At 49.3% G+C, this 22,943-nt stretch overlaps 8 protein-coding genes across 8 annotated transcripts; 4 read left to right on the plus strand and 4 right to left on the minus strand.

The window, feature by feature from the left end:
• Nucleotides 1–5: 5 nt before the first annotated feature.
• B0J16DRAFT_339169 (uncharacterized protein) lies at nt 6–1,144 on the minus strand. The gene is made up of 4 exons (XM_046127514.1): nt 1,069–1,144; nt 833–973; nt 729–779; nt 6–673 (listed from the first exon to the last, which is right to left on the minus strand). The coding sequence occupies exons 1-4, from the start codon at nt 1,069–1,071 to the stop codon at nt 497–499; spliced, it is 372 nt and encodes a 123-aa protein (XP_045985171.1). The 5' UTR covers nt 1,072–1,144; the 3' UTR covers nt 6–496.
• A 179-nt stretch (nt 1,145–1,323) lies between these two features.
• Nucleotides 1,324–3,341, plus strand: B0J16DRAFT_362115 (uncharacterized protein; the record flags this gene model as incomplete). The annotated part of the gene is made up of 2 exons (XM_046129793.1): nt 1,324–1,415; nt 1,472–3,341. Exons 1-2 carry the CDS (start codon nt 1,375–1,377, stop codon nt 3,339–3,341), a joined length of 1,911 nt encoding a protein of 636 aa, XP_045985172.1. The 5' UTR covers nt 1,324–1,374.
• Nucleotides 3,342–5,177: 1,836 nt separating this feature from the next.
• On the plus strand, nt 5,178–7,161 carry B0J16DRAFT_302957 (major facilitator superfamily domain-containing protein; the record flags this gene model as incomplete). Its single annotated transcript, XM_046124658.1, has 3 exons — nt 5,178–6,099; nt 6,149–6,490; nt 6,544–7,161. 3 exons carry the CDS (start codon nt 5,178–5,180, stop codon nt 7,125–7,127), a joined length of 1,848 nt encoding a protein of 615 aa, XP_045985173.1. The 3' UTR covers nt 7,128–7,161.
• A 58-nt stretch (nt 7,162–7,219) lies between these two features.
• Nucleotides 7,220–11,145, minus strand: B0J16DRAFT_339174 (uncharacterized protein). The gene is made up of 2 exons (XM_046127515.1): nt 9,216–11,145; nt 7,220–9,164 (listed from the first exon to the last, which is right to left on the minus strand). The coding sequence occupies exons 1-2, from the start codon at nt 11,085–11,087 to the stop codon at nt 7,560–7,562; spliced, it is 3,477 nt and encodes a 1,158-aa protein (XP_045985174.1). The 5' UTR covers nt 11,088–11,145; the 3' UTR covers nt 7,220–7,559.
• B0J16DRAFT_339178 (SPOC like C-terminal domain-containing protein) lies at nt 11,146–13,759 on the minus strand. The gene is made up of 3 exons (XM_046127516.1): nt 13,405–13,759; nt 12,740–13,348; nt 11,146–12,692 (listed from the first exon to the last, which is right to left on the minus strand). The coding sequence occupies exons 1-3, from the start codon at nt 13,468–13,470 to the stop codon at nt 11,433–11,435; spliced, it is 1,935 nt and encodes a 644-aa protein (XP_045985175.1). The 5' UTR covers nt 13,471–13,759; the 3' UTR covers nt 11,146–11,432.
• A 206-nt stretch (nt 13,760–13,965) lies between these two features.
• Nucleotides 13,966–15,323, plus strand: B0J16DRAFT_265110 (uncharacterized protein; the record flags this gene model as incomplete). Its single annotated transcript, XM_046123381.1, has 3 exons — nt 13,966–14,193; nt 14,242–14,818; nt 14,869–15,323. The coding sequence occupies 3 exons, from the start codon at nt 13,966–13,968 to the stop codon at nt 15,321–15,323; spliced, it is 1,260 nt and encodes a 419-aa protein (XP_045985176.1).
• Nucleotides 15,324–18,646: 3,323 nt separating this feature from the next.
• On the plus strand, nt 18,647–20,599 carry B0J16DRAFT_383131 (Septin-domain-containing protein; the record flags this gene model as incomplete). The annotated part of the gene is made up of 5 exons (XM_046131308.1): nt 18,647–19,091; nt 19,143–19,196; nt 19,253–19,396; nt 19,448–19,914; nt 19,964–20,599. 5 exons carry the CDS (start codon nt 18,647–18,649, stop codon nt 20,597–20,599), a joined length of 1,746 nt encoding a protein of 581 aa, XP_045985177.1.
• A 1,213-nt stretch (nt 20,600–21,812) lies between these two features.
• Nucleotides 21,813–22,894, minus strand: B0J16DRAFT_339203 (mitochondria fission 1 protein). The gene is made up of 4 exons (XM_046127518.1): nt 22,653–22,894; nt 22,563–22,581; nt 22,413–22,506; nt 21,813–22,360 (listed from the first exon to the last, which is right to left on the minus strand). Exons 1-4 carry the CDS (start codon nt 22,669–22,671, stop codon nt 22,031–22,033), a joined length of 462 nt encoding a protein of 153 aa, XP_045985178.1. The 5' UTR covers nt 22,672–22,894; the 3' UTR covers nt 21,813–22,030.
• Nucleotides 22,895–22,943: the final 49 nt, after the last annotated feature.

Consider the following 22,943-nt stretch of genomic DNA (forward strand, 5'->3'; position numbering starts at 1 on the left):
ATTGTCACTAATGTATTGATTGACAGTTATCCAGCTCTCAGCCGAACCTGCAATACAAATAGAAAAAGATCAACTGTTTAAAAATTGCCTTGTACAATTTAAAGAGTCAGTGAGTCACCCATTTGATTCTAGGTAAATTCCGCATTACAACCAGGTTGTATTTGACTTGGATCAAAAATACCAGCCAGCATATAGCACAAGGCACATATCTCCTTTGTTTAATAATGGATCGTCATGCGGCATTATTTATTTATGGGATTGCTGCTCATTCCCAGTTTATTTTGAGTTCATTCCGAACCGCCGCAGCCCGTTCATAGGGAAGCAACTCGGAAGCTGGTGACTGGAATATGTCTTTGATACCCAAACCAGACTTCCTCCTCTTTCTACAATAACAAAGACTCCTTGATGTCTTGGTGCTGGTGCGAGGTGCTTGAGACCTATGGCAGGATGGCTTTGGATGCGCAAGGTATCGTCGTAAAATTTCGTAATCAACTGCTTATTGACCTCGTCCCCGGCCGCGGCCACGTCCTCCACGACCACGTCCACGGTCACCGCCTCGTCCACTGTGATCTCCTCTTGAACCTCCTCGTCCGCCTCGGAATCCACCCTGTTGACCCTTCTGCGATTCGCTGACCTGGTCGATGATCTCGTCGGGCACTCTCAGATATTTGATCTATAGCTTGTTAGTCCATCACCTTGATTTCAGCCGTATGGTGTTTCGAACGTACGTTATTTCCCTTCACGTAGACCTCTGGTAATCGCACAAATCTGTCGCCCTCCTGCAGCCCAAACATTAGCATTTCCCCCACCAAGTAATCGCTGTAGCACATACCGGACTTGTCTGCACAACCTCCTTGAGTGTGAGGTTCATCCATGTGTCGCAAGAAACCAAGTGTCCGTTGAGGGTCTCTCCGTTCTTGAGCTCGACCAGCATGGGGTGGCCTTGGGCCGCGTTAAGTAGACCGAGGGGCAGCTATTCCAAGTTAGCTTTTGCTGCGGGCAAACCAAGTCTTGCGCCAAGCTCTAAATCGCTCTTGAGCTATGTCCCAGAATAATATGCTAACTTACCATATTGTCTGTTGTTGCGCCGGTAGCTATAGCTATATGTGGTGTATGATGCGCTCGCTGGAAACAGAAGGTTGAGAATGGAACAGGCAGAGCTCAGTGGAGCGCGGCTGTTCGGTGAGCTACAAGGTGAGCGCGTTTGCAGGCGGCTAATGCCCCGGGAGTTGCATAGCCCCGCTTTGTGAAGGGCGGAAATACGGAAGGGCTTCCGCTCATGGCAGCGACAGAATTAATTGAATGTGATACTACGACTTCGGTATTTAATATCAACACCAACAACTAATATGCCCCGCCTGCAATTAGTACATAATGGGTTCAGGCGGTGCCTCTGGACGGCGAGTCACAAGTGTGTCTTGCCTAGAGCCTTTAATGCTTCATTACCAGGACAAAACTTAAACCAACAAAGACCTCGAAATACGAATCTTATCCAATGGCGGAGATTTGGAACCAGCAATGCTGAAGACTCATTGCCTGAAGATAAGGCACAATCCTTGGATGCTTTATATGAGCAGTTTGAGGGCAAGCTGGGAGACGAAGGGGAGATGCAAGGAAGAGAATTGCACGACTTGCATGCGAACAAAGACGCTACGCAAAAGCCTTCAAATCCTGCTCTTGAAGCAATGATGCCAGATTTGAAACATGTGTCAACGCAGGAACTGGTTGATGCTCTCATGAGATTGCGGGCATCACCAGCAAGTGAACACACTCCGTTTGTAAAGAACAAGTTACAGAGAACGAACCATATCATCAAATATCTGATAAAATATCGACAACATCCCCTCAATAACTTAATTTACGAAAGCATGTTATCTGCTATGGCCCATCCGGAAGGATCGAGCCAGGGAGTTCGCAAGTTGTTAGCAGATGCGCGCGAGCAGAACGTTCCGCTGACTGCCGAGATGTGCTATCTCGCCCTCGAAGCTCTTACGGTGCATCCCGAGCATTTGCTACGAGAACAAGTTATGAAGATCATGGACGACTACTGGTTCGAATTTACTCAATCCGCCAAACAAAATATTGCTCTGGCCATGCTTCGGGAGGGTCAACATGAACTGGCCATGGATAAGCTTACTGAGCTGTTGGAAGGCCCCAAACAAGTTGATCTTTGGGTTTACGACATTTTTATTCTGGAACTTGGCAGGGTGGGCTTCACAGACGAGATGCTTCGTCTGCTAAAGAAGAGAAAACATGCTAAAGGCACGGATGCCCCCTTCAGAAATATTGAGCTGATGGCTCTGGATATTTTCAGCCAGACATTCCATCATGAAGGAACAAAATTTCTTTGGGATGAGGTCGTCAGAACGGAAATCCACAACCCATCTAACGGTACCCTCGAAAATATTCTGGCTACTGCCGCGAGACATGGTGATACTCAGCTGGCTGCCCAAGCTCTAGCGATACTGTCAAGCCGCGGGAAGCTTTCTCAACATCACCATGATGCTATTATCGAAACTTATGCCAATGCAGAGGACGTGGAGGGTGCGTTCACCACATTAAAGTTGTTGCAAACTGCTGGATGGCTCGAGGATGAAGCAACCACACGGCCCCTCTACCGGGCTCTCCTCAAGAACAAGGATCTTATTGACACTGCAGCCTCTGCTATCGAGAGTATGCATAAGGAAAGCCTTGTCCCCTTGGATGTGGTCATGGTTACAGCCGAAGCCATGGCTAAGACTCGAACATCAGAGGCTGCCATGCCACTTTTCCGGAACACCTACACTCTTAGTGGCAGAAGCCCCAGATTCAGTAATATCGGGCGCCTGGTCCAACATAGCGTCAAAACCGAGACGAAATACGAACTTGCCAAGATGTGTTATGTCGAGCTCTCCAAGACTAAGATCCCAGCTCAATTGGCAACAGAAACCCAGGCCATCGCACCCAGCGACTCTGCATCTGAGAAAACCAGCATCCAAGCTGCACCTCCTACGACGTGGTTAGAGCGTCAGAATGTAATGGTCGCACTCGACGTGATAATACCGGTCTGCGCGGAGGCAGGCGATCTCGAGCTAGCCTTTAAGCTTATTGGTTACGCCAAGGCTGCAGTACCGCAGTCTAACAAGCTTGGAGGTGTTGGACGAAGGCCCGACTCAACATCATGGAGGTTCTCTGAGTGGGTTGAGCCATTCGTCAAGATGGCTCTGGATGCAGAGGATCCTAGAGTGTGGGATATTGTGGACGAACTGGACCAGGGTGCTGATGGTCCGGCTTTGATGATACGCAAGGAGCTTCAGAAACGACGTATCCAGAAGCGTGCTGGGCAGCGAGGAGCATGGTGAGAGGCTAGTGATGGACGTCAGAGCTACGACAACGAGATATGGCACATAGCTCTCTCGTCTAGGACGAATGAGGCTTCTGATTCGAGTGACTAAGACAAGAGCTCGTGAAAAAGGACTACTATGTCACCATATTCAACCACTTGTCCTCACTTTCGTGCTGTACCTCGGTCATTCCAATCAGGTCAGCATATGGTGAGCCTCACGGTTGGACCCTTTCGCTAGTGTAAAAAGATACACCATGTTGTCGCGCCCGTCACTTGACAGACCAACTATCGTGGACACGAATGAGTCAGTGACGCGGCAAACATAATAACGAGACCTCCCTTCTGCCTTACAGGGCAAATATGAGGCCCTGAATTTAAGTGGTGGCTCGACCTATATTCTTATAGTAAGCAAGGTTCCGGGGTATCCGGGCCCTTGGGAAGCTAGCTTGAGCTACGTTCTTATCAGCATGGGGAGCAAAATTCAATGGGTATGAGCCACTTGAGACTTTGTATGATTAAGGGTCCTGCATGAGAATATGCATATTATTGGGGTGTCACGAATATACTGCTTGGGACATGTGAATGGAAAATGGAGGAAGAACTCATGTGAAAAAGGATTTTTAAGTGAGTCATAGAAACTGGCCATGCCATTGTATATATGTTTAGAAATTCTAGCTATAGCTTTCTTCCGTGGAGGTCAAAACTCCCGGTACTCGGTATTCAACTAGACCGTAAGCCTCAAGGGAGCTCTCGACCGGGGAGACGTCACACCGAGGGTGATTAATCCAGGGGATTAATGGCGTCTAATTGGTTGATCTCCATGATTCACGTCCCGAGACTGTGGTGAGATTGCTAAGCTTTTGTGGAATCTCAACTGAGCAGAGGGTCTAACCCTTTTTTACATGTTAGTGCTGATAAGACTTGCATACATTTGAGATGGAATCAAGATATGTTTCAGAGGTTTTACTCGTTAAGATTCGAAGTGAAGTGAGTTGGCAGACTCATAGAGTGCAGTGCAGCTTATGTGAGAAACAACAGAGTGAACTCAAAACAAAGAGAACAAAGCAATTATCAAGTAGTAAGCGGAATGAAATACAAATAAGTTATGATTTTGTTAGTGCTCACAGATCTACACTCAGCAAAACAAGCCGTGTATCCGAATCTCGAATGACGCCATACAGAGAATTGTTAATCTGACAGTACAGTACAGTATAGATAATCAGTGGGTGGTCATCTCACGGCAATTCTCCAGGATCTACAGTCGGATAATTCACCTGGACAAGTAAAGACACAAGCCGGGGATAACTCTAAAACCCTTGCATTGGGTCAAAGTCAGCCCTAAAGTCCGCTTGGTCCAGACTCTGGTCCATTGAAAGGCGTGACATCTAATCAGCAAAATAGTTAACTGTCATGTACTGTATTTTAGCTTATCTAGGATTCAAGTACAGTAATATAGTCTAGCATATAGGCAAAAGAAAACTCTATGGGGAGGACGAAGCCCGAGTACCGAATGGGATTGTCAGCGGGGATTGGTAATGTCGAGGTCTATTAGCCCGAAGTGGCTTGCATGGAGTGTTTCTCATCCTTGAAGCTAGTTGAGTTGCTATACACAAGATTACTAAATCCGAAATGCAAGAGCTTGAGCTTTCTAAGCTCCGTAGAGCATCGGTTATTACTTTTCGAAAGGGAGAGAGAGGGAGAGCTGGGATATAAGATGGATTGCATGTCTCTGATATTCGTACCATAGCATACTCACTCAATTTACAGTAACAAGCTTAAATAGAGCTTTATCTCCTTTCTTATCTCTATCTAAGACTCCCTGATAATCATTAGAAGCTATACACAGCTCATAATGGCAGACCTCATCAGAGATGCTCCCCTGGGGCAACTCATCCGCTTCGTCACCCGCAACAAATACCTCCAATACCCCGAAGAAAAGCCCGGTTTCAAGCTCCCCGAGTCCTGGGAAGTAGTTCTCAACAACCCAGACGTTATCATCGACGAGAGCACTGGTGCCAACCACAATACTCTCCTCACCGGCACAGCCCTCGCATCCTCTGCTTCTTCCACTGTCGCAGCTACTGAAGATCCCAAGGCAAAGGGCGAGACAGAAAAGGAGACTGAGGATATCGAACGTGGTGATGCAGTCCCTGTGAGACTACATCGTTCGAGATCGCCTCAGGAGACACAAGCTTACACCATCGATCGACTCGAAGCTGATGAAGAACACGATGTGGAAAAGGTCAAGTCTATTCCTGTCGTACCTAAACGTACCAAGGATGGACATGTCCTTGTGGATTGGTACTACAGCGATGATAACGAGAATCCTCACAACTGGACCAACAACAGACGTCTTGGTGTAGCTCTCATCATCTGTCTCTACACCTTTGTCGTGTACACTTCCTCAGCTATCTATACCTCCTCCACAGAAGGTGTCATGCACGCCTTTGGAGTGAGTCAACTCAAAGCTACACTCGGTCTATCGCTCTACGTCCTGGGTTACGGTGTTGGACCTCTTGTGTTCTCGCCCCTTAGTGAAATTCCCCGAATTGGTCGTAACCCCGTCTACATCGTCACCATGTTCCTCTTCGTCATCATCTCGATCCCTACAGCTCTGGTCAAGAACTATCCTGGTCTTATGGTCCTTCGATTCCTCCAGGGTTTCTTCGGTTCGCCTTGTTTGGCTTCTGGTGGTGCTTCTCTTGGTGATATTTACAGTCTCATGGCTCTTCCTTATGCTATGATGGCCTGGGTCTCTGCTGCTTACTGTGGACGTAAGTCTCCCCAACTCCCTAACCTTTATCGCTGACTAACTCTTCATAGCTGCTCTTGGTCCTCTCCTCAGTGGTTTCGCAGTCCCAGTCAAGGGCTGGCGCTGGTCTCTTTACGAAAGCATCTGGGCCTCAGCCCCTATCTTCATCCTCATGTTTCTCCTCCTCCCTGAGACAAGCGGTGCAAACATCCTCCTCCGCCGTGCTGAACGTCTCCGAAAGCTCACAGGCAACGAGCGCTTCATGTCGCAGAGTGAGATTGATCAGCGTCACATGAAGGTTTCGGCCATTGCTATTGATGCCCTCATCAAGCCTATGGAGATCACCATCAAGGATCCAGCTGTGCTGTTCGTCCAGATTTACACTGCCATCATCTACGGAATCTACTACTCCTGTAAGTTTTTTCCATCTCACTACAGCAGTTTCGGTTGACTAACTCTTCTCCAGTCTTCGAAGTGTTCCCTCGTGTCTATCCCGTCTACTACGGCATGAACCTCGGCGAGATCGGCCTCGTCTTTCTCTGCGTCCTCGTCTCATGTATGATCGGTGTAGGAGTCTACCTCGCCTACCTCTACTACTACATGGACCCTCGCATCGCCAAGCGCGGCTGGCCAGTCCAAGAAAGCCGTCTCGTCCCAGCTCTCCCAGCCTCTTTTGGTCCCACCATCGGCTTGTTCCTCTTCGCCTGGACAGCCCGAGCTTCTGTCCACTGGATAGTACCAACCATCGGTATCACCATTTACGGCGCCACGGTCTTCGTTGTTATGCAGTGTATCTTCGTCTACATCCCTCTCAGCTATCCCATGTATGCTGCTAGTCTCTTTGCTGCGAATGACTTCTTCCGAAGTGCTCTTGCTTGCGGTAGCGTGCTCTTTGCGCAGCCTCTGTTTGATAACCTTGGTGTTGCCAAGGGCACGAGTCTGCTTGGTGGCTTGAGTGTTATTGGAATCATTGGTATCTGGTTGCTGTACTTTAACGGTGCCAAGCTACGATCTCTCAGCAAGTTTGCTATCTCAGACCACGTTGAGTAGATGATAGACGATATTTTTGATTCATACAATACCCCATTCTTGGATATGACTTACTGGAACTACGGATTATATGACTATATCGGAAATTTTAATATGATGGAGATACCATGGGATATGGAGCAGTGCATTCACTTAATTTACTTTGAAGTTGAGAATAATAAAGTTGATTTTTGCAATTCATTTTCATAAGACGCCATCATGAAGTCTTAACTGCAATGAAAGCTCTATTATCTGCAATGCTCAGCTGTCTGATATGCATGGGTATCTCTAGACACGAGTGCGTGAACTCGAAATGCAATCAAATGCCATCCAGGCAGTCGTCCCTTCGCTAAATAAATATAGTTCGCCGAGCCCACCGAAAGCAATTTTAAGCTTCTTTCATAGTAAAGCTCTAGATAGAGAAGCAATTATACGATTGAAAATTCCCCCTTCTTAAACGCCTGACCACGGCTCATAATTGTAGCCAGATGATTGGCTCCCTGCATGTATGGAGGTGTTGTGTGTGTTCTGGAAGTACCAGCTTGGTGGCTGCTGCTTCTGGTTGGATGTCTGACTCGGTTGGTTCTGATGTGTAGATCCAGAGTACGACGAGTAGTTGGCTTGCTGTTGTGGCTGTTGCTGGCTGTAAGAGCCGCTGCTGCCACGAGTATGTTGCTGTTGCTGCGCACCTGAACGCATGTTGAAGTTCTGGCGCGAAGCTGGTGCTGCTTTGGCAGCTGATGACTGGGTATACATGTTCGGTGCTTGGTACGACGAGTTAGTACCGTATGAACGATCATTTCGACTTGATGAACTAGACCACTGATTCGCAGTCGTTGAAGGTGTGGTCTGATAAGACGTACTCATAGTGTTTGGTGTTGCCTGAGCTACTGGCATAGCTTGTTGTTGACTTGTGACAGCATTGGAACCGCCATATCGCCCATAGTCATTATAGCCGGAACCGCTGGGCATGTGTGATGTGTCATAGTGGGTGTTAGTTCGTGGAGTTTGCTGTTGGCTCATGTCAACAGGTGGAGGAGGCTGATAGCCCCGTGCCTGATCCGTGACTGGTGTTCGCGATTGGTTTCGCTGACCCGTTCTAGAAGTCGTTCGAGGGGCCGCAACTTGCTGGTACGGAGACTTGCGGGCTTGCGCCATCATGGCAGCTGTAGCCACTGGTGACTGACGTGCCTGAGCTTGAGCCTGGGCCTGCTGCATAACTGTACTGGCCATTGCTGCCGCTTGTTGAACCGAATCATTCGAAGGACTCTGGTTCTTCTGTCGGTCTCCATGGCCAGACCGATTGTCGTATGACATTTGCGGTGAGACTGATGCCATGGTCGTGGCAGGCATGGCAGGCATCGTCGTGCTAGTACTTTGTGCCCAGTCTGATGGCTGCGGGTTTGTAGTAGGTACACTCTGCCCGCTGGAGTGCTGAGGCTCGGATGGAAGACTTCGTCTCGCCTTACTGCTGCCGCTTGCACTACTGAGACCTCCATTACCAAATGCTGTCCAGCGTCTTGTCTCAGACGGAGCTATAGTTCCAGCTGGGGCTGGAATTGGGGGTGGGGGGTGGTGCACTGGCTGCATTACTTCAGGCAACGCATGAGAATAGTTATTTCTCTGCGATGATGCCGTGCTTAACGGTTGTGAGGTGGTGGAATAGGGGTCAGCCTGTGGCATGGCCAGACCTGGAGCAGGCTGATAGTAGTTTTGTGTGGCATGGGTATTTTGGGGTGTCGTGTCGGTGTTAGTGACCATGTTTCCAATGTTCATCTGTGGGTACGGGTAATCTTGGGAATTGGCTTGCTGATCGTCGTCGTCCTGATCACCTTCTTCTTCGGCATCCTCAGCGTCCTCAGCGCCTTCAGCATCTTCCTGCTCCTCTTCTTCTGCTTGCTCTTCCTCCTCGTCCTCTTCTTCTTCCTCATCGTCGTCAACAACAATCGCTTCTGACTTCTTGGCCGTCTTCCCTCTGTTTCGTGGCTTCTGGGGTGCATATTCACATGCAGTCCCATGGTTCGCGCATTCAGCGCAAGTAGGTCTCTCTTTCGAACACTTTTTGATGTTAGCTCCATAGCAGTCAATGCTTGAACTCGACAGACTTACCTTGGTCTTCCGTGCTTTGCAGGGGAAGCAAGCTGTTCTCGATTTGCCCAACTTCCTCGCTTTGCGCTTTGGCGTTGAGGCCTCGTCTGCGGTCTGAGACGCAGTTTGTGCCTCAGTATCTGTGTTCACATTGCTCTGAGCGCTAGGCTGTGGCACAAGTTCTTTGGTGGTCCTGGGTCCATTCACACTTGGGCTGTTCTGTGCAGTAGAAGCGCTTGCCTGGGCTGAGCCCTCCCTGTTACTGGGATGGACAATCCGGAGACGTTCTGCGCCGTACTTGACCAACATATTCAACGACTCTTGTTGCAATTCCGGTGCTTGGTTAGAGAATATCCCGAACTGCTCGGGCGACAAAGTCGTGGGGTCAACACCGGCATTGGAAAGCATTGATGTCGCTGCCTCTTTTCGGCGGTTTGCCTCAGCTGCTGAGACATTGACCGGGAAAGTTACCGAGCCAGGCTGGCCGCCCGGTTGTTGAGATACAGTTCCATTTGTAGCTCCTGACCCATCCCCCATTAGCCCCTGAGGATAGTCGTTGAAGCCTTGCTGTGCAGCATCGGCCAGCACTTGTACGCCATTTATATACGACACATCCGCTTGGCCATTAACCGCTGGCGTTCCGGGATAATCTGGAGGAATCATGGGTCCATCAGCTGCTTCGGCAGGCTGAGCGGCATTGCTCTTCCTCTTTCGTTTACGGGGGTTTCCATTTTCGTCTTGCGCCTTGGTCGTTGACTCTCGCTTCTTTCGCTCTTTCTTGTCCTTCTTCTCGCCTCTGGGCTTCTTAGGCGTCTTTTCCTTGGCCTTTTGTTGCTGTTCCTGGATTTTCTGTGCACCCGGTCCTAGCTGGCGAGGCGGTGGCTTGAAGTGCGCGGCAAGTTCGGCAACTGTTTTATGCAGAGGAGTGTGGTCGTATTTGATCGTGATGGCACGACTGCTGCGGTCGAAGGCAATTACAATGGATCCTCGGCAGTCGAAAGCAGGTCGGGCATGCAGAACTGGGTCTGGCTCTCTTTGGCTGAACTCGCCTACAATTGTCTGTACTGGATTCTTCGCGTTTTGTCGGTTCCAACACTGGAGTGAGTCCTTGCACAGATACGTAAATGTCCATCCTTGCGTTCCTCTAGAAACTTCTCGAACAGTCCAAGTACTCCCATCTGTCGAGCTGATTGTTGAAATAATATGTTTGGCGACTGATCTTTGAAGTGACGGGTCGTCCTGAGGTTGATTCATGAGCGTATCGTTGGCAAAAACTACACGAGATAGCTGCCCCGCATCCTGGTGACCGTCCGCACCTGCTGATTGCAACTGATCAAGACCGTCCAGGTTCTCTTGGTTTCCGTTCTCCGACTCTGACACAGGCAACTGAAATCGGACCGTAGCTCTCAATTCGATGGTAATCGCAACATGTTCGGCTCGTGTCGGTGTCGCCTTGGCGTCCAGAATACCTCGCAACTTATGCTGGAGCTGTTCAACCGAATCGCATTGCGGATTATGCGACACGGCTGGCGACTGCGCGCCTCCGAAACCCAAGCTCGCGAGAAAATCGGCCATGGCGGAGCTAGAGTTTGCGCGCTGCGCACGATTCGGAGGGTCACGCGCCAGACGCAACAGCCGAGAAATGTACTCGTCTGCGCCAGGCTCCTTCTGAGGCGATGGGTTCCCATGCGCTGGTGATGGTGATGGCGTCGGGAGATTCTGACGATGCCTGCCAGTGCCTGGTGTGGATGAGGTAGGGGTGCCGTTTAGCTCTAGCTGCGCATGGGGCAGCTGGAACTGGGGTGTGGCCCACTGAAGGTTCCTTCCTTGGCCGCTAGCAGACGCTGAAGGTGGCGTGTGCATAGCAGCTGATGGGTCTTTCGTCACACCCATTTTGATATCTATATTTGATATAAAGTTGCATAAACAGAAGTTAAAAGTCTCTAACAACGATCTGGAGTCTGTGGAAGGATGTAGTGATATGCTATGATGAAGTCGTGAAATTTTTGATGTGAAGCGGTGAAATCACAAAATCAAGCGGTTCGATTTTAAAAGTCACCTAGGTTGTGAATGTGAATGTCAGCTATTCACTGTCACATCAGAGGCGAGAACAATGCTATCATTAAACACATTTAACACATGGAATCTGGTATTCATCGACTTGCGGCTTTGCTCTAACTGCCAACACTCAAACGCCAATACATTCAACTGCCAGTAGAGGCAGATTGCCCCTCACTCTCAAGAATTTTCGTCTACCCATTGTTCGACCCTCTCAATCAGGTCCATCTTCTTTCCTGCCGTACTTATTCCCTTGGTAGCAAGCAAGTCCTTGAGCTGAACAACGGTCATTTTCGTAATGCTACCACCATCGATTGCCGCTCTTAGCTGCTCCATGCTGAACGAGGAGCCCGATGGCTTATCCGAAGATCCTCTGGACTTCTTCACTGGTCTGTCTGCGTCTTCGTCGTCTGTTTCACGCTTGGTCGCCTTACTGTTTGCAACTTTGCCCGCTTCGTCTGCTAGACCCTCTGACCATTCCTCCAGATAACCGCCTGCACGTTTGCTGATAGCCTTGTACTTGGGTTCTGTTGCGTCGTCTGCTTTTTCGGGCACTTCTTCCTCCAGCGCCAGGGCCTGAAGGATCTTGTAATGCCACTGCAGAGCTGGGTTGGGGTATTTGGATGGGTTGTACATGGCCTTGGGTAGCTGAAGTTGCTGAACGATAGTTCGCATTTGTGTTGTGAGCTCGTCGGAGCTACGCAATACTTCGTTTGGTGGACTGATGTTTCGTAAATCGTCTTGGAACGGGAGAGGATAGATCCAAAGACCAGCAGGCAGGTAAGGGGTGCCTGAATCGTCATCGGATCGCTCTCTGGACGGTATAATGGCAGCTAGCATCGGTTGCGCATTGGCACGAGTGATACACCAGGCGATACCCATCTTGTCGTCCTTGAGCAGCTTCTGCCAGAGTGCTGTAAAGACTCGAGTTGAACCAACATAGTCCTCTTCGCTCGGGAAGATGAATGTAGACTTCTTGACACTTGCCCAAATAGGTAGCGAGCTGCGAGGCTTGAAGCCAATGATGCGAATCATGGGAGACCCGAAGTCTTTCAACGACTTTTGTTCTTCAGGGGTAAAGTAGACGTATTCACCACCAAACTTATAGGCCTTCTTTATCTCCCCCTTCTCGACTGTCCTGGCACTGTCTTCCGCAATGCGCGTGGTTTCGCCTGCGGCAATCTGCGGCTTTTCACCATCCAACCAGATGTAGCAAGTTCGGGCTGGAGTTTGACGATGCACGATATTGTACCCCTTGACAGAGATGCGGAGTCCGGGCGCAATGTCAAATGGTAAATTCGAGAATAGTGCTCGCTTTGCCGTCTGCTTCGAGTTGATATTTGAGACAAGAGAGCTGAGCAAAGTCAATCCGTTTCCTGATTTTGATGTTCGGACTTCAGACATGTTCGCCTCCCCAATAGAGTCGCGATATATTATATCCTTGTTTTGTTAGTCAACTTCGTAGCATTCCATTGAGTGGCACTTACATCGTAAAACTTGTTGAGGTCGAAGGATCCATCTCCTCGCGCAATTGGAAATAAGTCTATCATAATTCCCAGGTCATACAGATCCTTGGCACGAACAGCTGCAGCGGACTTGGCTTGTTTGTCTGAAGCATGGGGGTCATCGTTGTCAGTTACAATAAATAAACGACGACTTCCAAAGTTCGCCGCCTTGGTCGTGAAGATCTGGTTCGCGCAGAACAGCACGTTGGACATGCTGACGGGTTCATCTGAAGGCGTCAAGACCTCGTCTTCATCTTCACCTTCCTCAACTAAGGCCTTGAGAGCCTTGACATCCTCAGCCGCGGGAACATCGAGATCAGTGAATAGGTAGCAATGCGGATATCCTAGACCACTTCGACCATCACCTGAATCTTGGAACTTGGACTTTTCAGTGCCAAAAAGAAGGATGCCCATCATGTCCTTGGGATTGGAGATGATGCGCTGCTCCATCAAATGGTAGGCGCATTTTAAAGCTGCCTGCACAGGACTGTCGCGATCTGCCTTTTTGGAGTCTGATTTTGGCGGTGGCTCCAACATAGACTTGCTCACGTCTATCGCAAGCAAGATGGCATCCTTTTGTGCCTTGTAGCTCTAAGAGTGGATCAATATGGAGTTGAGGTGGGATGTTAGAGATTCCACCAACTCACATTCTCATCAATTTCCTGCTCTCCCTCATCTTCCTCCTGGTTTCTCCAATCCTGCTTATCGGCCATGATCGATGTGATTTTCCGTTGTTTACAAAAGATTGATCAATCTCATTGTGCGGGCCAGCTTGACTTTAAGAGCTGATGGTTGATCTCATGCTAGCGGGCCATAGCTCTAGGCAAACGCGAGCTAGCTGACAAGGGTCGACGCGCTGCCTGGCGCGAGGTCATGTGATCTTTCGTTGATTGATTACCAACTCGGCAATTGGTCAATGACACTCTGTTCAATGGTACATTGCTCACCGCGGGGTTTCCGCGGGACCCGGATGTCACTTTTAGCAGCGAAGGCCCAGCGAAATTTCGATATGAGCGCTGTAGGCGATCCCGGAGTCCATGGAGATGCGTGCATCATCGCCGCCCGCTTTAGTACCTAGGTAACATAAGATTTCTTTACATCCTCAGGCGTTTCATGATTCCAGATTCCTGCACCACTCCCAATTGAATAATTGGTCATCACTTTCCTCCCACGCTTTAATTCTCGAAGTCAGTAATAATCTATTGACAATGGCTTTGAGAAGATCTGGAGGCCAGCTCTGTAAGAGCATCTCACAGGCCAGTTCGCATCGTCTTGCGCTACCCCAGATTGCTACCCAGAGGCGGTATCTGGCCACTCCCGTTCATCCTGTCACTCAAGATGCGACCGGATCTAAGGGCCCTACTGCTATGGTCTTCCTCAACATGGGAGGACCTTCAACTACCGACGAGGTTGGCGACTTTTTGAGTCGTCTATTTGTAAGTTGTATCAGCCAATCGGGCATCTTATACTGACACCTGTCTCAGGCTGATGGCGATCTGATCCCTCTTGGCCCTTTACAAAACTACCTTGGTCCTCTGATCTCAAAGCGACGAACACCCAAGATCATCAAGCAATACTCTGCCATTGGCGGTGGTTCTCCAATTCGAAAATGGTCCGAATACCAAAACGCCGAGATGTGTAAGATCTTGGACAAGATCTCACCCGAAACTGCGCCCCACAAGCCATACGTCGCTTTCCGATATGCGAACCCATTGACCGAGGAGATGTACGAGCAGTTGCTGAAGGATGGTTTCGGCAATGGCAAGGGTGGTCGCGCTGTCGCATTCACACAATACCCTCAGTACTCTTGCTCAACAACGGGCAGCAGCATCAACGAGCTTTGGAAATGGAGGCACAGACTTGAGGGCAAGACCAACAAGGAGCCTGGTGACGGTACTATTACATGGAGTGTTATTGACCGCTGGCCTAACCACAGCGGCTTGGTCGAGGCGTTTGCTCAAAACATTGAGGCTAAGCTTCTAGAGTACCCCGAGGAGCGAAGAAAGGATGCTGTCCTGCTCTTCTCCGCTCACAGTCTGCCCATGTCTGTTGTCAACAGAGGTTCGTCTATCCATCGTTTGGTCTATATAATGCATGTTAACAAATTATAGGTGATCCTTATCCTGCTGAGGTTGCGGCGACTGTCTATGCTGTTATGCAAAGACTTGACTTCTCCAACCCCTACCGACTGTGTTGGCAGTCTCAGGTTGGTCCATCTGCTTGGTTGGGACCTCAAACCTCGGATAGTGTAGAGCACTACGTCGCCAAGGGCCAGAAGGACCTTGTGTTGATCCCTATTGCTTTCACCTCCGACCACATTGAAACCCTATACGAGTTGGACCAGGAGGTTATTGCCGACAGCGGCAGCCCCGAAACCGTCAAGCGAGTTGAGTCTCTTAACGGCAGCCCTGTGTTCATCGAGGCTCTCGCCGACATCGCCAAGAAGCACCTTGCTGAGAACAAGGCTTGCTCGAAGCAGATGGGTCTCCGATGCCCTGGTTGCAAGAGTGAGCGATGTGCCGAGTCAAAGCGATTCTTTGCTAGCCAGCAGGCTGGTCTAGTCTAAGGGAATCGTGTTGTACGAAAATTTTGGTTGATGCGTCCGGGCAGAATAACGACATTGTACTATACCTTTATTAGACGGGAATGTGGCATGTAATTAAAAGGATTGACATCAGGGCTGGCTCAGTATTAGCATACAGTATGATATAGATACTAGATTCAACTCAGCAAAAGAAATTTGTTCCCTACGCTTGACCTTCTATTCGCTATCCGTCAAGAACTTGAAATGTCTCGGTACCTGAAGGGCTTCAACTAGGATTCTCAGCATTGAAGCAAAACACATGAAGTCTCAACAGAAGACAACGATAACTTACATGGCCACGTAAATGAATAAGATCTCAGATTAAAATAAATTTACCGACTCAGAGGTAATTGTAATTGCACACTACACGCCGCCATTACCAACGACTAGATTCTGCTCGGCATAAAACTGCTCAGGTTGTAGTGAAGACAAAACTACCCTAGAGGACTGGCGAATCGGCTCATTGGAACTTTCCATGATGGGAGGAACAACGACCTCTTAAGAATTTGCTATGTCAGCTGGCCATTGTTAGCTTCGCATAAAGGCTAGTGAAGTAGATCAGGCGGTAACTAACACTGCTATGCTGGCACGAATATCAGAAAGACCCTTGCGTTGGCCTGGAATGCAATTACGGGCCATGATCCTCCCTTGCTATCAGCCTTCTCCATGCAAAACACGATCCGCGCGAGGTTGGTGGTACACGATAGAGTAGGTAACAGAAGACGGGCGGGATTGCGTCGGATACAGCACGATGTTATTGCTGTGTGAAGGATGCAACGGCTGCATGTAAACTCGTATACAATTATAACACGGGATGAGGATGGTTGGCGGATTGACATAAACCGGCCTATTGGTTCAGGGTTGATCAGTCCACGTACAAACCAGTCTCGCAACGTAACTTTTTCATGTCCAATAGACCGCACCCCAAAGTTAGGGCTGCTGAGAGTACGAGTTTTCTTAACATAGTACTCGGCATCAACAGTTGATCTCAGTACCTAGAATACAATGACCTTCGCTGAGTCCTCCATAACATCACACTCGAAGCTTAACAACAGCCATGTGCCTCAACAACTGACGTTATTTTTTGATGGGCCCTGTAATGACTTCGGAAACAACTTAATATGACGAACACTGTAAGTGAGACGAGGTTGGCTCATGACTGAGTGATGTGAATGGGCCAGCCGGGCGGTAGAGTGCATGGGTGAACGCCCAGACCCACAAAGGAAACAACTCGGACGGATTGCAGGTTGGCGATGTTTGGTGTTTTAACGGAGACCGGGACGGGGAAGGGAAACTAAACGAGGGACTGCTCTAGCACAGACGTGGGAGCGGCAGAGGCGTGACCGGACTGGACGGCGAGTGGACAATAGTCCAGTGTTTAATGATCAATCACCTCCTGGTGCCTAGGATGAGCAACAAACAAATAGCTTAACGATAAACAACGATAACTCCTTTGTAGGATTAAGTATTGAAGATTTGGTTATGAGTGGGAAGGGGGAATTAGAGCCCCCAGCCCTTCAGAACAACGTTGATCGACCTATGTCTTGGTATTTGTCTTATGTCTAGTAACGTCTCATTACGAATGCCTTGGAATAAGTGAACAAAAATAGGAGTGCAGCTTGGATAGGGAACGATTGATGCATGGAGATCATGATGGAGAGAGTAATAATAGGAGTCAGTGCCCCTATCGATGTTGATATGCAGCACATAAAAGATCGTTGATACGATACTTGAAGCACAAGCGAGCTAGGGGGATCAAAAGACTTGGGAGCCCGAGCTTAGGGACGAAAATAGATGGCCTGAGAACATGTCTAAAGTCGACTAAGGTGACTGAATTATTTCGTCTCTTAATGCTGATCGAGTCAAGTTTTCCATGACCACGAGGGCGGGCTAGGTATGGATGTACATGATTAAAGTAGCATTCCCCTTTTAGAAACAACCTCAGGTGAGCTCCAAGCTCGGGGAATGAATGGATCTAACGTTAAGTAAGGAGAAGCTCCAGCCACAATTAGAAATTTGGAGACAGAGCTCAAGCAAAGCCAGGTAATGACAACATGAAGCTGAACTTCTACAGAAGCAAAGCTGAATTCCAAAAAAGCAACTTGTATGGCAATTGAGCATGCACATGCCGACAGGAGGCCAAGCCAAGATACAGAACCTTACTGTTAATTTGCGTGAGGTGAAGCTAGAGCACTCCCTCCCCAATCTCCCATCCTACCATTGACTAACCCCTGTCCCGCGCCGTTAATTGGACCTGGATTCTAAAAGCCAATCAGAATACCCGGTGGAGCACCCTTCGAGGCTCGACAGCAGCCCTTCAGCGACCCTGCTCGCTAATTCTCCAGAATATGCCCCTGGATCATGTAAGTTGAGGGACCCATACTAACCAAATTTGGAGCTAGCTCATCTAAACCCCTTTTGCTGAAGCACGGTTCTCTGCCTTTGGGCTGCTCTGCTGGGAGAACAGCACAGCACATCAGAATTTCGTCTCCTTGTTTGGTCCGCCTGTCGCCTCCAAAATTTCCCATTCTTCTCCTTGACTTCACCTTCTCTCTTTTTTTCCCTAACCCCCCGTTTCTAGCATCATCATTGCTACTTTTTCTATCTCGATCGCCCTTTATCGTGCGTGAGAGTAGGTCCTGTGTCGATAAACCCGAGGCCTCCTTCTTAATCTTCGTCTACTCTCGTTACGACGCTCATTGACACGCGTCTCCTGGTATTTCCGTGAGTTGCTATCCTCGTTCCACTCCTGAATCCTCCCGACGACGACTTCGAGAAAGAGCGCCCTCGACCGACCCGACGATACTTCCATCCAAACTGCCCTTGTAGCCTGGAGATACAGTGTCGAGACGGGCGCTCTTCTCGTTGTTTCCTTGGGAAACACTCCACCAAGCTCATGTAGCTAGCTGGCCTTTTCCCTGACGTAGCTAACCTGCGACCTTTGGCTTAGAACTCGCACTTTCTTACAAGTCCTTCCACCTCGACCGTTCTTGATATTTCAATATGGGTAAGACTATTCTTTCTTTTTATGCACGCGTGTCTTCCGACATGGCATATGCGCCAGGTAGAGGTTGTGGAAGGAGCCTCCGATGTCGACCACGAGGACGACCGCACTTGCTCGAGGCTTGGAGTATGGATGCCTCTACAGCGGCAACAATCATTGCAAGATCCATCGATTCACGATATCCTCGACGGCGTTTGTTCCCAATTATCTACAGTCTATCGGTTCTGCCCTTAGCCCCTTTTTGGTCCCGACAGCATTCCTGGTTGGCTATCAGCACATCATCCGCCCCTGACGTTACAAAATGTCGTTCTACCGTCAGGATTCGAAAACACCATACGACCCGGCTAGAGTTCTAGACAGAACTCCAAGAAGAGCTAGGCATTCCAGAACGAACAGCCTGCTATTCCTGGACCCTCCACCTATTCCCACATTACCGCACCGATCCTCAGAAAATCACATGAGAGCCTGTAGTCTCCCATTGAACCAGGTTTCTCCAAACGGGCAACCACTGCCTGCTTCTCAGACGACGACTGTACGCCGTATGCGCAGTATGCTTGACGTGGATACGCCGATTGCAGACGAGCAACGTAGCAACTCTCAACGCGATGAAATGGTTCCAGACCAGCCTGAAGAGTCCAGTGGATCGCACCCCAACAGCATAATGCCGTCCGAGAGTCAAAGTCCGGGAACCAGCTTACGATTGTTATGGAGTCAGGATCTTCCTCAAACACCTACCTGCGCATCATGTTATCTCTAGCTTTCGGTTGATGGAAATTTGCTAACATGTCTCTCAATAGATTCTCCAGGCGCCGAGTCCCCCGCGCTGCCTCCTTCGGCCTCGCCCGCCAACGGTAAGTTATTCTCGGCCCAGGATCGACTATAGATCACTTGCTAATCTTTTGAGTAGTTCCTTCTCAGCCACCTCCCGCTGCTGACAACAGGAACATTGTCCGAAGAAAGCTTACGGGCTATGTCGGCTTCGCCAACCTGCCCAACCAATGGCACCGAAAGAGTGTGCGCAAGGGTTTCAACTTCAACGTCATGGTTGTTGGTATGTATAGAAGCCAGTAAATATAGCAGACCCCAACTAACAACAGTACAGGTGAATCTGGCCTTGGCAAGTCTACACTAGTCAACACTCTCTTCAACACCTCTCTCTACCCCCCCAAGGAGCGCAAGGGCCCTAGCCTCGACATTATTCCCAAGACCGTTACCATCCAGTCCATCAGCGCCGACATTGAGGAGGCTGGTGTCCGTCTCCGCCTTACTGTTGTCGACACTCCTGGTTTCGGTGATTTCGTCAACAACGATGAGTCCTGGCGCCCTATTGTCGACAACATTGAACAGCGATTCGACTCTTACCTGGATGCTGAGAACAAGGTCAACCGCATGAACATCGTCGACAACCGAATCCATGCTTGTGTTTTCTTCATTCAGCCTACTGGTCACTCTCTTAAGCCTCTCGACATTGAGGTCATGCGCCGCCTTCACACCAAGGTCAACCTGATCCCCGTCATTGCCAAGGCTGATACCCTTACCGATGAGGAGATCGCTGCCTTCAAGTCCCGAGTAAGTCTTCTGAAACAAGTGGTAACATTACAATTACTGACCGGCTTAGATCCTCGCCGATATCAAGCACCACGGTATCCAGATCTTCGAGGGTCCTCGATACGAGCTCGACGATGAGGAGACAATCGCCGAGAACAACGAGATCATGTCCAAGGTTCCTTTCGCTGTCGTTGGTGCCAACAACGAGATCACTAGCGCCGATGGTCGCAAGATCCGCGGTCGTGCCTACCCTTGGGGTATCATCGAGGTCGACAACGAGGAGCACTGTGACTTCGTTAAGCTTCGCCAAATGCTCATCCGAACCCACATGGAGGAGCTCAAGGAGCACACCAACAACCAGCTCTACGAGAACTACCGTACCGACAAGTTGCTTGCCATGGGCGTGTCTCAAGACCCCAGTGTATTCAAGGAGGTCAACCCTGCTGTGAAGCAGGAGGAGGAGCGTGCCCTGCACGAGCAGAAGCTTGCCAAGATGGAGGCCGAGATGAAGATGGTCTTCCAGCAAAAGGTGGCAGAAAAGGAGAGCAAGCTGAAGCAGTCCGAAGAGGAACTGTACGCCCGACACAAGGAGATGAAGGAGCAGCTCGACCGCCAACGACTCGAGCTCGAAGACAAGAAGCAACGCGTCGAGAGCGGACGACCCATAGAGAAGGAGGGCAAGCGAAAGGGTTTCTCTCTTCGCTAAGCTCCCAACTTCTTGACGACCTGCGCATTCCTTTCATCTTTCTTTATCCATGTCTGAGTACCCATGATGCCCATACAATACCAGCTCGACGCCTTTCGTTGCATTCGATTCTAGTTTCTTTGTCGCCTCTTTCTCTCACCCTTTTTTAATTAAGAAACAAAACATTGTCTCCTAATCACATCACACCACACACGCCACATTGAATGATTGTCGTACGGAGACGGAACAAAAAGTCATTTATGAACAATAGTCGTGCAAGATGGGAGATGCAGACTATATGGCTTTACAGGAGTCTCGGTATGGCTGGAAGTTACAGGCAAGCGTTGTTCTCCGCCATGCTATGAGCCAAGTCACGCCTGACGACCTGTTGGTCTCACTCTAATCTGTCACACGAAAACATCTTTTGGAGAGAAGCACAGCAGGGTTACCGGCGAAAGGTGTTTATATCTGAGCGCTTCTCGTTGGGAGAGACGTGGAATATGTAAATGTTCCATTTGTGTTGCCATTCGCCGTATACTTTTGGGAGACATGCTGGCTCTCTGGACCCCCTACCTACTCTACTTTGTGGCCTTGCCCACTTACTGTACCTTCGAATACCTGTTCCTTTTCCACCAAGGGCTTGGTGGTGCTTCGGTCATGGATAATATTAGATAAGATCAAATGGGTGGCTTCACCAAGGAAGTTTGTCGAGCAGCAGCTTGTTGTATTTTAGTCGTACGTTTGTTGAGATCAGGTGGTTATAATATCTCAGCAGGCGATACCCCTAGACGGTGACGCGTTGTCTCTTTGGTTTGTTTCTTAGCTGGCTTGATCTTGGTTTCCTTAACATTGTCTTATTTGTCTAGTCTTCACTTTCGCTTGCCGTGACTGACCGTGATCCTATTTACTCAAGTAGCATCATCCATCGACATAGAACTTCCAATAAATGGGTCAAGGCACTGACAATACCATAGACGTAGTCCTATAACCCTGTGTAAATACCTAAAGCCTGTTCCGGTCCCGACTGTAAGAAATGTCTTGGTTCAAGTGCCGAAGTTAGGCGAATATGTAAGCTACACAATGATTGTCTCGTCCTTGTGTTTCCCTATGTAGCACATTGTAGACATCCTATGTATACCGCAGTCTAGTTCGGCTAGTGACACCGAGACTCATGAAGTCTTGACTATGACCAAGGTGAAACGCATGTTCTTGACATATCATTCAGATACTGCGGACAACAGTTAAACAATGGTTAACTTATATAATAAGAGTCGCTTCATTTATGTAGTACAAGCATATCTCGTAAAGTCAAGACTCCAAACAAGGGCCCAATCCAGAGGTTATAGCGAAGAGTGAGTATAATCGTGTTCCCGAAGCCGCCCATGCAAATATAATTCTCCTACACGTTTTTTCTGCCCCCATTCATCTTTCTTACTTTCTCTTTTTCTCTCTCTACCTCTTTCTAGCATTCCTCAAGAGGAAGGCTCCCACAACACCAGCCGCTACACCAACACCACTGAGGATGGCGACGCCCATGAGTCCTTCGCGGGCAACCTTGTCGTCGATGAGCGAGCGCAGGTTCGCGGCCTGCAGGTTGGCGGGCTCCTTGTCGAGGAGGAGATCGTTGTAACGGCGGGCTTCGCCGTAGTTGCCCAGCTTGTAGTTGCCGAGGGCGAGGTAGTAGAGGCATTCGCGGCGGCGCTCGGGGGAGATGCGGAAGATATCCGAGAGTAGGCGGACGCCAAGCTGCTGGTCGTTTCGCTGGTTGGATTTTACGAGGCCCTATCGTATGTCAGTCTTAATCGTTGGAAGAACTAGGACAAGTGAAGTTTACCCAAGCGTAGTTGAACTTGGTTTGCACGCCAACCATCTCACCCTCGCGCTCATATTGCGCTTTTAGGACGTTGAGCTCGGAGGGATTTAGCGGCCTGTTGCCATCAGTCAGGATATATGATATTCGATATCGCAGGGCAGAACAACTAACGTCTCGGCATCGAGCGCATCTTATCATCATAGTTAGTATATATGTTAAAGACCTTGTCTATCATGCAGTTTGGCGCAGATGGGAACTCACATGGTAGTTCGGTAACCATTTTGACGGATATCCGAGTGCGATAGAGGGACAAAAGGATGAAGTTGACAGCTTTAGAAGAAAAGCTGATGCGCAGAGGTTCTCACTATCTAGGTCAAAGGTGGGAATGCGAGACAAGACAGGTCAAGACAAGGACAAGGTTCGCACGTGTTATTCAGAGGTAGCTCTTTTCGGCTTCACTGCTCTCTTTGCTTGCCTGCTTGTGGCGGGACCCGATGACGATGTGCGGCGTCGTCGGGAAAGGTTCGGCTAATGGAGGGAGAAAGTTCGAGG

This window comes from Fusarium flagelliforme (assembly GCF_020744385.1).
Source record: "Fusarium flagelliforme strain FIESC 12 MPI-CAGE-AA-0113 chromosome Unknown B0J16scaffold_3, whole genome shotgun sequence".
NCBI classification, from domain to species: Eukaryota; Fungi; Ascomycota; class Sordariomycetes; order Hypocreales; family Nectriaceae; genus Fusarium; species Fusarium flagelliforme.

Excerpts from the sequence above, each read along its gene's own strand:
- B0J16DRAFT_339169 (XM_046127514.1), bottom strand. Across the intron at positions 780-832 it reads AGGTTGTGCAGACAAGTCCG|GAGGGCGACAGATTTGTGCG; the intron begins GTATGTGCTACA and ends TTTGGGCTGCAG. Across the intron at positions 674-728 it reads TCTACGTGAAGGGAAATAAC|ATCAAATATCTGAGAGTGCC; the intron begins GTACGTTCGAAA and ends AACAAGCTATAG.
- B0J16DRAFT_339174 (XM_046127515.1), bottom strand. The coding sequence starts at position 11,087 with ATGGGTGTGACGAAAGACCCATCAGCTGCTATGCACACGCCACCTTCA. Across the intron at positions 9,165-9,215 it reads GCAAAGCACGGAAGACCAAG|TGTTCGAAAGAGAGACCTAC; the intron begins GTAAGTCTGTCG and ends AACATCAAAAAG.
- B0J16DRAFT_339178 (XM_046127516.1), bottom strand. The coding sequence starts at position 13,470 with ATGGCCGATAAGCAGGATTGGAGAAACCAGGAGGAAGATGAGGGAGAG. Across the intron at positions 13,349-13,404 it reads AGCAGGAAATTGATGAGAAT|AGCTACAAGGCACAAAAGGA; the intron begins GTGAGTTGGTGG and ends ATCCACTCTTAG. Across the intron at positions 12,693-12,739 it reads ACCTCAACAAGTTTTACGAT|GATATAATATATCGCGACTC; the intron begins GTAAGTGCCACT and ends TAACAAAACAAG.
- B0J16DRAFT_339203 (XM_046127518.1), bottom strand. Across the intron at positions 22,361-22,412 it reads CCAAGTTCAACTACGCTTGG|GGCCTCGTAAAATCCAACCA; the intron begins GTAAACTTCACT and ends GACATACGATAG.